General features: G+C 38.1%; 2 protein-coding genes across 5 annotated transcripts in view; one reads left to right on the top strand and one right to left on the bottom strand.

Moving 5' to 3' along the window:
- Positions 1-12,796, top strand: part of LOC145454697 (uncharacterized) — a 37,445-nt gene extending 24,649 nt beyond the window's left edge. The window contains exons 37-52 of one of the 4 annotated variants that reach the window (XM_080332683.1): positions 922-1,097; positions 2,095-2,315; positions 2,578-2,738; positions 3,625-3,758; positions 3,905-4,094; positions 4,586-4,722; positions 6,586-6,694; positions 7,574-7,714; positions 7,977-8,047; positions 8,157-8,342; positions 8,572-8,649; positions 9,019-9,180; positions 9,657-9,841; positions 10,292-10,403; positions 10,823-10,874; positions 12,299-12,439. In XM_080332683.1, the coding sequence (XP_080188809.1) occupies positions 922-1,097; positions 2,095-2,315; positions 2,578-2,738; positions 3,625-3,758; positions 3,905-4,094; positions 4,586-4,722; positions 6,586-6,694; positions 7,574-7,714; positions 7,977-8,047; positions 8,157-8,342; positions 8,572-8,649; positions 9,019-9,180; positions 9,657-9,841; positions 10,292-10,403; positions 10,823-10,870 (2,111 nt within the window). In that variant the 3' untranslated portion in view covers positions 10,871-10,874; positions 12,299-12,439. Of the gene's footprint in view, positions 1-921; positions 1,098-2,094; positions 2,316-2,577; positions 2,739-3,624; positions 3,759-3,904; positions 4,095-4,585; positions 4,723-6,585; positions 6,695-7,573; positions 7,715-7,976; positions 8,048-8,156; positions 8,343-8,571; positions 8,650-9,018; positions 9,181-9,656; positions 9,842-10,291; positions 10,404-10,822; positions 10,915-12,298 lie in introns of all 4 variants that reach the window. The other 3 variants (XM_080332682.1, XM_080332681.1, XM_080332680.1) reach the window with 3 other exon arrangements.
- The window catches only part of LOC145453942 (doublecortin domain-containing protein 1-like), a 304,595-nt gene that overhangs the window by 139,367 nt on the left and 152,131 nt on the right, over positions 1-13,097 (bottom strand). The gene's annotated exons all lie outside the window — the stretch shown is intronic.

Raw genomic sequence — 13,097 nt, 5'->3', positions numbered from 1 at the left:
CAACATGAACTGTATTTTGTGGGAGATTTTGTTCCACTTCCAAATTGGCGTGATTTAATGTCATGAAACGTGTACTCTTTAACATAGGTGTCCGGAGCGCCCTATGAGAAAATACGCATCATTTAGTAAAAATAGGCATTTCACGACACATCAAGACTTCAAAAATGACTTTTTTTCTCAAATTGTACTGGCTACCTGATAAAATTGTGAGGTTACCTAATTTAACCCTACACACCAAATTTGGTTCAATTCCAGCCAGTAGCCGCATTGCTACAGGAGAAGAAAGTTTCTATTTAATATTTAAAAATAAATTAAAAAATTTCAAAATTTTCTGTTCACCCCATGAAAGTGTTAGGTTGTCTATAGAAACGATGTTCACCAAATTTGGTTCAATTCCAACCAGGGGAAGCAGAGTTATTGCCGTCCAAAAATTTGGATTGGAAATAGTATTTACGGCGGCCAAATTTCCAAATTTTTCGACTGCAATAAAGTGATTTTTTATGACCCCTGCTATACACCAATCCTGGCTGTCTCAAACTATACAATTGTGGCATTTTCAGGAAAGCCAGTAATTAGATTCGAATTAAAATTGAAGCATAGAAACATTTCGCAGAATGCATTTGAACAAATTACCGACATTTCGCACTAATTAGTTGCTGTTTTTTGCAACCACAAATGTTAAAATGACAGTTCTATGTCATATTATTGATAATTTGGTATTTAATCGACGTCACCTTTGTCAGAGTTCTGTTGGTTGATCATGACTTCACAAAACGTTGTTTTGTGCTATTGTTTCGTATGTTGTGATGAGACCAATTGAGATTTCAAGACTTCCACGTTCGAAAATAGCACCGCAACTATAATTACCGTTGATAAATTAACTCTTAGTGGCTAGAGGCGTAACTAAAAAATTCGTCACAGATATCGCTCGCGTTTTGGGGGAGACCAAGCTGTCTCAACAAGAGGAGCTTCAAAAGAGATTGGAACGCAGGAGACAACTGCGCGAGGAACGTCTCGCGGCTGGGCTTGACGTTGACGAGCCGACTTTGGATAAGGAAATGGAGAAAATTGACGAGGAAGAAAAGCAGAAACGAAGGGTAGGATAATAGTTTGGAAATTACCGATGTTTGAAAATATTGCAATTGAACAATATATTTGTATGTAAATGAACCCGAAGATTTTCGGCTGACACTCGTCAGAGGTAATCATCAGGGCTGTAATGACTCGAGTCCGACTCGAGTCACGATTTTCTGATGACTCGACTTGACTCGAGTCATTTTCTAAAAATACGGAAATGACTCGACTCGACTCAATCTGTGCATTGACTCGACTTGGACTTGAGTCAATGCGAATGACTCGAACCAAGTCATATGACTCAACACACAGACGGCTAAGACCGATATTTCATTGTAATTTCCAAGAATAGTAAAGTAACCACCCTATTGGGATTTCGTCTATTGGTACTGGTACTTGAGAATGCGATCAGAAACTGCTACAAGTGAGAAAAATTAGTATATTATAAATGCGAACCATTCAATATCACCAAACACAGTTATAAAAAGTGAGTTTAACAAGATTTTAGCTAGAAACTGAGCAGTCAACACATTGACTTGGACTCGGACTCGAGTCATAATACCGTGACTCGGGATCATGACTTGGACTCGGACTTGACTCGGTGTTGAGTTAAAAATGACTCGACTTGACTCGAGTCAAAACTATAAAAGCGAAATTGACTTGTGACATGGAGCCTTATGGCTTGGTTGCAACCCTGGTAATCATCGACAACTGGAACATTGTATTTCAACAATCGTATCACCGAATATGACGTCACAGGCATGTAATTGCGAATAATAGATCGGAATAAAACTCAATGTACCGTAATATCTTTGGATGGTACACAAACTCTTTCTGTTGGCGGTTTTTGATAAAAGCTGACTCCAATTTAAGAATGAGCAGCCTTTCGATAGTAGCCAACTCCGAAGTATGTGAATCTTCGACCAAATCTACATCTGACATTTGCAATTTAGTGGCTACCTACAGCAATACTTCTATTATATGTATTCTGTTCTATATTCTACCGTTCGTATTCTTTAGAACGTTCTCTTACTGCTTGAGCAAGACCTCGACAAAGAGCGTAACGCAGTCTTGGCTCGATTACGTCGACAAGACGAAGCCATCACCTCGGAACGAAAACGTCAGTTGGAGATGGCTCGCTTGCGCAGGGAACGCAAGTTGATCGCGAGGGAAGACCAATTCCACGCGGCCGCCATTATCTTCAACCAGGCCAAGAGAAGGGACGACGCGCTTGCGCAAAAGTAAATTTTCCGAGTCTTCTTTAGAGCTGGGAATAATGATTCTAGTACTCAAATCTTGCTTAAAAGGTACATATTTGACCTTTTTTTTCAAATGTCATTAATTATGATTGCGATCACTTAAAAATACTGTCGACTTTGTAAAGTTCATGCTTTCCAGCAGCATTTCGATTATGTTCAGCAAAATAAACGTTACCGGCCGTAATGAACTCCAGCACTCTCCAGACGATTCTTTTGACGTTGAGACGACTATTTTTCATTGCAGCATGTCGGAAGCGCAATCCCGACAACTAACTCTGGCGCAACAGCGCGTTGCTGCCATGAAGAAACGCAAGCAAGATAAGGAAGCGGCCGCAAAACTGTTTGATGTTTCTGCCGTTACGCAAAGATTGGAAGCGTTGGAGTCTGAGGAACTCGATCAGTCGCGTAAGTCTCGACTTATGTATTTATCGGAAAAAAACTAGTCAGACTGCTTTTGATTTATTTTTTACAACTGAGTCGAGGCATAGGCTACTTGTCACAACGAAGGGGTGACATTTCATTGAGATTTTACGATTAAGTTATACCGTCTGTATAAGGTACGTCAGTTTTCACAAATTTCTGATTTCTGAAATAGTAACAGGGGTGTTCAAAGTGTCATTGCCACTACTCAAGTAGAAGTGATAGTATTGATATCGAAGTAAGTATTCTAGGCCTTGTTTTTACTAAAAGAATATTTTCTGCTCAAGAAATGCAAGGTGTAAAAAGTTAGCGAGTATGCCTCTAAACAACTGTCTGGTAAAACGAAAATTAGTAATCTTCTCGGCATAGATTTGCCTAAAAAACTGAAAAGTAGACGTGGAATTAGTCGAAAATTATAACCACTCGAGGAAGTATTGCATTACCGACCGTCTCTGAATAGCAAACACTATGGCTTGTCAGATCTTTTTTTTAAGGGTCTGGAGGGACCACAGCCAACTTCCCCCTGTAGGGTTTGCCAGGGTGTCTGCCAGTTTCTCTTATTTCAAACTGGTGCAACGAGTCTGCATATCCACGCTTAGGGGGGTTTGATTCTGCGGCCACAAGATTGCCCTCGCCATCATGGTTATGCATGGGATACTGGCCCGTTAAAGCGGCCTCAGATCCCGGGTAGGACTATGAATGCCTGGCGGCCATACTCGTCCTGGGTTCATGATTTCAGTGATTGGATAGTATTATGGATGGACCACTAGGGCTTCGCATCTCCCAGCGTCCAACAAAGAGATGCTTCCCTTAATACAACCAAATACTATTGTCAGAACTTTGCTTGAGAATCTGCAATGTACAATTTCAGTGTCATCACCGGAAAGGCTTCTTCAGCAAATGGACGCGAAACAGCTATATGAGAGAGAAGAACTTTTACTGTTGCTACTAGCCGTCGAAATGGATCCAAGTCTTACAAAGGAGATGTCGACGTTATCCGATGAGGTTGGAGCTTGTATATATTACTTCATTGCACTAATGTGTAGTCTGCTCTGGTAATGGGCCAAATTTTATGGTTATCAGGAGATCGTTATTAAATATTTTTATCCATTGCGATCACCACAACAATTTCATTTTGCTTGCAATTCCAGCAAAATTTGGCGGAACAAGACAAGCTAATCCGAGAACGCAAAGATTGGAGAGAGCAAAGGTTCGTGGATCACTACAGAGGAAAAGAAGAGCCCGATGAAGCGCGGAGAGGGCGTCTCCGTAAACTGCTCGCGGAGTCGATAGTGCAGCAGAACAAGAATATGAAACGTTTCGTCGCGCTCAAGATAGAGGGTATTCGAAATTCATTTACGCAACTAGATGATTTTAGTTATCTAATTGAATTAATTCTATTGAAATGCTTGTAATGCTTGTAATCTAATTCTAGTCGAATTTGTGAAATCTTTCTTGGTGTACAGGAATTCGCGATTCTCATGTTAATGAGGATAAACTTTAATTTGATGTGAACTGTACTTGATTTTTGTCCTATATCTTGCTAATTTGGAATTCATTTCATTTTTTTCTGTTTTTGTAAATTCAGTTATTCTAATTCTAATATGATGCAGAAAAGTTGAAAATTTTCTGTTTGTACAACTCTGATACATTGAATTTACTTCAATTTATGCATTTTTGTGAATTAAGAAGCTCTAATTCTATTCTAATTTGATGCAAGACTTTGTAACTATAATTATAATTATAATTCTGATCTAATTTGCTGAAGCGGAACATTTTCCAGCTGTCCAACTCTGTACCGCTATTCGATTGATTGACCGATTGATTGACAGATGCGAGAAGAAAGGAATCAGACTCCCCTGCCGATTTTATGGCTCAAAAGAATGAAGCCACCGTGAAATGGCTGGCCGACGTTCAAACCTTTCAAACCAGCACGGCCGAAGCTGTCAATTCTCTTATTGCTGAAAAGGTAATGTTTGATGGCAAAGCGGAGTGTTACAGTAGTATGGGTTGCGGTGGTATAGATCATCAATTGTATATTGTGGGCGAGTGGTCTCCTCAGATCCTTACATTTTCCACTTAAATTTTTGGCAGCAGAGTTGGATCAATTACATTATTTCAGTTCAATTACAATTACAATTACAATTACTTTCATGAATGTTTCAATTACATTACAATTACAATTACTCCATGCTAAAAATATCAAATTACAATTACAATTACAATTACTCCTTGCATGCATCAATTACATTACAATTACAATTACAATTGCTGCTGTTGAACATGTAATTGAATAATCATAAATTCAACCGTGCTCCTTGACAACCGTAGCGTATTTAAGAACAATTCAAGTCTAGTTCAGATTGTGTAGTAATAAATGCGTTTATGTGCGTACATAGTATGCCATGTAAGATGTCACTGTGACGTAATGTAAGCGTGTTTTGTATGCTAGGTAATTATGGCTCACGTAATTGGAAATGTAAAATGTTATTTACCTAATTTCCTATGGGTTAGGATTGAGGATAGGGTGCAGTATGTCGTTGACAAAGTATTATAATATATGCATTTGTTGGATTTGCGTATATAGTATATGATTAAAGAAATAATATTATTTTTATCGAGGGACGTAGGAATTAGGATGAGGAGTAAAAACAAAACCGTGCTTTGTCAGATAAGACGTTATATAATATCATGTGGTCTGGTTAGTTAGCCAGACGAAATAACGATGCATCATCGTGATCTGAAATCGTATTGTAGATTGCCAACCCACGGATAGATGCGCAAGATGTGAGTCACGGATGAATGCACCGACAAACGTACTGAAAAGTCGGCTAAAACCAGCAAACTTTATAGTCCTAGAGCTGGCGATCCATGCGTCCAAATTTGATGCATCTGGTCTTCATCGTAAGCTATTGATGTACTAATTCCGAAAATACAAAATAAAATCTCGTCAGGGCAATGTAACTGCTCCACAATAGCCGTTTAAGGCCGACTGTTCTGAAAAGTGAGAGCGCTGCAGCAGCATGACCACAGCAATTACCAGTTACGACCATAGCGATTGTTCAGAACAATGCCGATTCCCAGACTTTCACGACTATTTTGGGATGGTACCATTGCCTGGAAATATACTTTTATTGCGGAATCAGTGCGACACTAGCTTTCGATTAGGACCATACATATCAAATTTCGACTCTTGGATCACCAGCTATGGGACTATCAATTCTGCTGCTTTTAGCCGGCTCAGCAGTTCGCTTCTCGGCGTATTCAATCGTGAGCCACGTGTTGCGAGTCCATCGGTTGGTTAGTGATTTAAAAATTGTATGGAATGGCAGCCGAGGCCAGCATAGCGGTAAAAATAAAAAAAAACTTCGCCCGCAAGGGCGCGGTCAATGGCTTCCGCGAATGGATCCACCAAATTCCTTGTCGTTCGTTTAAAGAGAATGCATTATAAGTCAATTGTTTCATGTTGTGCTTGTCAGGTCTCAATAGCAATTTAATGTAATTGAAATTGTAATTGAGCAATATTTTTGTCAAATTACAATTACAATTACACAAAATAAAAATGCTTCAATTACAATTACATTACAATTACATTGAAAAATGTAATTAATTACATTCAATTACAATTACAAATTACAATTGATCCAACTCTGTTTGGCAGTACTTCTATTTCTACTTGAGTACCTGGCAACTTCGACCACCTTTGCAAAGACATAATTAAAGCGATACTGTCTGAAATCGAGCCGCAGTGGTTTCAATTGATGTGGGCGCTGCGCAGTCTTGGGCCGCCATCTTCATGATAGCGATATCGAATGAATTTCTATTTTTATAGTCCGACGAGATTCTGGACATGATGACGTATGGCGAACGCAAAGGAAGAATTGAATCCTGGAACGATAGCATTGTGAAAGTGCTGATGGGTGCCCTGCCACCTGGACAAGGTAAATGTTTTCTGAGCTATCGGAGCGATCAAAACTTGGCAGGTTCTGTATATTTCTGATCTATACCAGTGCAGAACTAATAAACGACAAGTCGACAACTACATTGATATATATTCAATAAAAGCAAACTTGGTATAATGATTTCATATTTTATTCAATTTACCTCTGTTAGCCACTTCTTATGAATCATAAGTTTTATTGCATAAATTCGTCTTAATGGCGACTTATGCCTAAGATACACCAGGCCAATGGCCATTCTTAGTAGTAACTTCCAATCAGTGCTATAGTAGGTTTTACTTTCTATGATCTTAAACATGGAGGCAAACCTAACCAGCAAAGGAAGGATATATTTATGACAGGAGTATGTCTTCTAGTATATTTTGAGAATATCCTATAGATATGTTTTTGTGTTGACACTTCTATATAAATACTATAAGTTATGTATAATATATCTTGCGTTTTCTGGGTAGATACTCTATCACTTTTTTGATCGCCTGAAATCGAATCAGTTTCAACTTACAACGTGTTTCGCAAATTTGTGAAGAATTTCTTCTCACACAGTGGTATAGTGATGCTCTACCTATAATTGCAGACACAAATATTTCAAAAACTACAGAATACAGTAATTTCATGGGTGTATCACTCGATTTTATATAGGAATGAGACTTGCAAAAACATGTAGTGCACCCTATTACTCCTATGTACTCGGGATGACAAGAATAAAATGTAAACGTAAATGTATGTCAAAGTCTTGTCTCTTGAACTGAGCTATCGGGAAATGCTACTGAAGTCTTAAAATTGCGTTCAGAAAAGGATATTGCCTCGAGATTATGAATTTCAAATGTACTTGGCTGCTCGAATAAGTTTGCTTCTTTTCAGCAACCGAACCCATGGAGAGGCAAGCGTCGTCTGTGAGCACGGGCTCTTCGTACGTGAGGACGATGGAGGAAACACAGAAGCAGATAGAGAGTTTGGATCAAGAATTGGAGGAACAGAAACAGGAGTTGGCAAAACAGAAAGGTAGGCATGGATATATTTTTATTAGCGAAATATTGAGTTTTTCAATCTGCCATTTTAAAGGTCCAGTGTTCAATATCTTTTCTACAATCTCTGATAACTATTTTAACAAACGATAACATCAAATGTAATTTCCTGATTCTCAAACCTAGCTGGATAATTGTAGCAATATAATTCCTACCTTTTGGAATTGAGAACTACTGATACTTACTTTATTACACTGGTGTAATCATATACCATCACTGCCTATTTTTTCTGTTTTTAGCGCAAAATGAAAATGTTGATGTAGACGCCGCTCTGACGCAACTTCAGAAAGAAAACGATGCCAAAAGAACGGTATTTATATATTACGCATTGCATATATTTAGATCGAAATTACGTTATGTTCATCACCACCAAACAATACATCGATGATATTATAGAGTAATAACATTTTCTTTTTCAGGCGTTATCGTCGGAATTGGATAGACAGAGAAAGAACATGGAGGAGAGAATAAGAATGCGTCGCGAGAAGAAAGAACAGATCGAATACGAGGCCCACGCCGCGGCCGCGATGGTCATTCTGGCAGAACGCAGAGTGCAGGACCAGAAAAATCAACAGCAGGCCAATAAATCGAGGCAGAAAACTCTGGTATGGAGCCAATTATCGCTATTAGTGTACACTAGATTTGGGTAGAATAATGCGCGGTCAAAACTAGCCAGAGGCGATGCTCGAGTGGCATTGGAAGTAAAGTCATAATTTTCTACTCGAGCAAATGTAAGTAAATAAAAAAGTAAGTATCATAGTTACTTGAGTAATACTGCATGTAGACAAAATTTAATTAAACCAGACGATGTTGGTGGATATTTTATTTCTGCAGATGGAGAAAACTCTTGAAGAAAGGCGTAAACGTCGGCAGGAAGCTAAAAGACTCGCGGACGAACAGGAAGCGAACAAGGTACAGGTTTCGACTGCTTATTTTCGCTCTAAAACTGCTAGGCTATGGTATTTACCAGTGGTAGCAAGCCAAGAATATTGATATACTTCGTATAGCTGGCAGGTGTCCAGATGCAGCCTTTCTAGTTTATTTCATGTTCAGGCGTAGGTGTAAAATTGTTGAAATTCTCCGAAATTTTAGAAAACTTGCCTTAAGTTTGATGCTATATCTTATGATTATCGGCTGAATATATCAGCGTTATCAGCACCGACTCAAGAATCCGATATCTTTCCATCTCTAATCTTCACCAGTATAATTATGAAACTTCGCTTGAATCGCAAAGTTTACTTGAATTAAATTATATTTTATTATATTCTGTTTTAATTCCAGTCCTTGCTTTTGCCGCCTGGCGGAGGCCTCAAGCGCGAGCAGACTGTCCTGGACATCAAAATTTCGGAAGACGAAAAACGAAGAGTCTTTGACGAGATGCAAGAGACAAGTTTGAACATGCAAAAGAAAATGCAGGAACATCAAAACCGCCAACGAATCAAGGTATAACGCTTATTGCTTTTGTACTGGACGAAAATTCGTCTGGATCCAATCGATTCTATAGTTTCTTAGAGCGTAGGCCAGGGTTGTAATTACTAGAGTCACAATTTTTCGTTGACTCGATTTGACTCGAGTCATTTTCTTAAAATTGAAAAATGACTCGATATGACTCAATTTATGTTTTGACTCGAGTTTTGCGCGTGACCCGAGACATTCAAAATGACTCGACTCAAGTGTAGTATATTAGAACCAGAAACTGTCTTTTATCCGTTTGACTAAGCATGTTAAGAGTGATTTTTGGATTATGCCCAACTCTTTTTGCTGTCACAAACTAGGTTGGCAGATTTTGATAAAATACTTACTCCAAGGCACACAAATAAAAAACGAAAATAGATAACCTGAATTTTAAATATGATAACGTAACTGCATACAAAAGTGTCTCATCACATCTAAAATCTGTCATTTTCCGCAATTGGCAGCTTCAAGAGGCAATCGCAGATAAGAAACGCAACAGACGCGATCAAGTCGACAAGATCATCCGCGAACAAACCATCGTCATCGAAAAGAGAGAGCTTGACTTGAAGAGACAGAAAACGGTCTTGGAGGAAAGGCTGCAAGACATTCGGACTGGAAAAACTAAAGCCATGAAGGAAAAGGGAGACAAGTAAGTGTTCAAGGAAGTTAATAACATATTCATATTGAAATGGTTGTCCAAATATTGTCGGCTGATATCAGACGTAATCGTCAAAAACTAGTACAGAATTGCAAAGAACACTGTATAGTTTCAGATGATTAGATTCTGACAAAATATTCGGGTTTATTTCAATATGAATATATTATTCAATTGTATACAATAAATATATTGTAGTCTTGCACCTCCAAGAAGCTATTCAAAAGCATCTCACGACATCTTACAAAATCAGCAAAACGGTTAGCATTACTGGTTACTGTCGATAACTTTTTGTAACAGAACCTACTGAAAAATATAACTTTTGTGTTAGATCCAGCTTATAATACATTTGAGTCCTACCACTGGGTATCAGACCCCGACACTTCATCCTGCTCTGCTAAATATAACAGATATAAGTGACTTTAATCTTCCTTGCTATTCCAGGAAAGTACGTGATTTCGAGATGCTCGTTAATACTGACGCGGAAGGAATGAGCAAGGATGAGAAAATGAAGCTAGCCGCCGAGAATCTACAGAAAAAATTGATACAGCAAAAGGTAATGTTATCTTGTACGAAGAGTGTATTCTTACATTTTTTATTACGTCATGAATCATTACTGTGTGACAATTTCGTTGATTATATGCTAGTTCAGTATTGGTTGAATCTATTTAATTGGTCACCTCTTTTCATAACTGAATTAGTTACCTAGGACAAATAATAAGTGTGTCCATAAGTGATTAGTGATTACCCAACACCATGGGACTTGCAATATAGTCTCAATTCTATGAGTATAATGCAGCACAGCAACTAATACTTTGTAACTTTATCAACTGACGTAAGACTGAACATTCAGATGTGCTTGTCTCAATCTAGATATTCTAATTCTCGTTATAAAATCTGTTGGATACCCAATTTGTATCCAGTCCTTATTTAAATATTATATTCACATACTAATTTACTCGTGATAACATGCAGCATGCGCCCGGATTGTTGTCAGTTGTTGAGGAGGAAGAGGAGAAATGAGAGTGTGAGCGTATCTCGTTCCCTCTATTTAGACGCAAACGTCGGTATTTATTAGCATGCTTTGTGTTATGTGTGTTGTTTACTGACTGCATCAACTTCTTCACCTAATCACGCCGAATGTCTATTGATTAGTGCTTGAGTGTATTGTAAATTTTGTGAGAGAAACTAAAACTTGATCAACACAGTTTAGCTTGGCTTCCATTCATTGGTTAACTTCTATGTCATCAACAACGTCTCTTTATTCAAGTTCGAGCAATATTACTCACCACTGAAGCCATTGGTTTCATTCATGCATTTTTCTTGTGGAAACATTGAAATCACTAATTTTACATGAAAATACTTTTACTTTTCTCTTCTATATCAAAATTTTGATGATCAATACTTATTTACACCTTGATTTGTATGCTTTGTAGTCGACTTTTATCAAAATACACCAGCCTAGTCTGTATCGGCAGGAGTTTGTGTACCATCTAAAAATGGTACACTGAACAGGGATCTCTTTTCCTCAATATTTCGTGCAGGTGACGCCATATTTGGTGATACGATTGTTGATATACAATGTTCTTTCCAATTCTCTTACTGGCTGCTGGCGATTACCCTTGGCGAGCGTCAGCCGAAAATATTCGGGTTTATTTCAATATGAATATAGGCCTATTATTCAATTGAATACTAATTCTCAAAGTTGAAAATTTTTTCAAGTTGTGGACTAGATTTGCAGTGTATTTATGAGCGAAAACGCCACAATCACGACGCCCTGTAGAATTATTAGACAATTATCATCAACAACTGACATATTTTTTAATGTTATCACTGGTTGTTGGCAAGAAACTATTTTGAATTGGAACGCACTGGGGTTGACAATTGACGTACTTTTCAAATCACTGCCATTTTCTTCTTGCTCTGTTGTTCACCCAGTGACTGCTTTGAAGATCTTTGCTGTCTGTTCGGTAACGCTGTGGTATTTTAATGTGTTGGTTTGAAAAAAATGCTAATCTATTTAGCAATGTACTTTTTCTTGTAATGCATGTTGGACATTTCTTCAAATCTCCAGTGGTTGTAGAAACTTTGATGATGAAGCGTATCTAATTACAAAGCTTGTAAATTGTGGGATTTTCAAATTATCATTTGAAAATACCATAAGATTTTGACACTATGAGTGAGGAAGATGTACAATCCAATTGCTATAAAAATACAGTACATTGAAGTATATTCCTATGAGAAATACTACAGTATGTCGTTTAAGATGATGTGGAGTGTAATTTGGCCTGTAATATCTAAACTTAATGACGACAGATTTTGATCTTCAACTTCTAGTCTCCTGCTAGTCTTTGTTACCCCCCCCAAAAGATTAGAAACTGAAATCAATCAATGAATTCAAAACAGGCAATACAATGACATGAATAATGACTTGAAATTTTCAATTTCCAGGAAACCGAAGTCCAATCTGTATCTCCTGGGACTTCGGAAAATTTTCTCAGCCCACGCTCCAGTCGTGGTGACGATGAACTGTCTCCGCGGCTTTCGTCACGTAGGGGTTCTATGATCACCGATGATGATAGGGTTAATATCATGAAGCGGAGAGCCAGCCTTAAAAAGAAGCGCGTCCAGGAAGAGGAGGGACGATTGAGCCCACGCCCCGATGCGGAGTAGATGTTTAATTTTTTGCGCATAGATGTACGCTATATATATATTCAAATAAAGTCATATTCTAACGCTCAATTGCATTATTTTCACTGTATTTCAATGTCTTACTATACTACTACACATAAAAAGTATGAGTTGAATCTGTTTCTTCATTTAGTATCAAATGTATTAGGCTATGTATCGTGAATCCACCAATGCTTACACTTGCTTATTGCAATCGCACGTTCATGCAGTGTCACAATGCACTTCTTACCACTGAAATAAATGATAATCATGAACACAGATTGTGTTGATTGCGTAGAATTCAGATGAATTGCTGAGATTTTACAAAAAGATTGACAAAGCGATGTAACTATAATAAGAATTTTTATCTGTCATGCTATGGACAGGTAGGCTATCTGGCAGTGTACCCATGGTAATGATAGGTAACCAATGAATTTTGACGGGGGTGAATTATTGTGGGTTTCGTTGAAGATAGCAATACGGTAAAAGATAGGAAGGTGTTAAAACGACTTGGGCAGTCTTTGAAATAAGACACATATCGGGGCCTACACGATGTAAAGAGGAGGCATGAAGTTTTCAC

Source organism: Botryllus schlosseri, chromosome 13 (assembly GCF_051294905.1).
Source record: "Botryllus schlosseri isolate E-star chromosome 13, Bs_hap1, whole genome shotgun sequence".
In the NCBI taxonomy this organism is placed as follows: domain Eukaryota; kingdom Metazoa; phylum Chordata; class Ascidiacea; order Stolidobranchia; family Styelidae; genus Botryllus; species Botryllus schlosseri.
The sequence above is the reverse complement of the archived record's forward strand: the minus strand, read 5'-3'. Positions and strand labels throughout refer to the sequence as shown.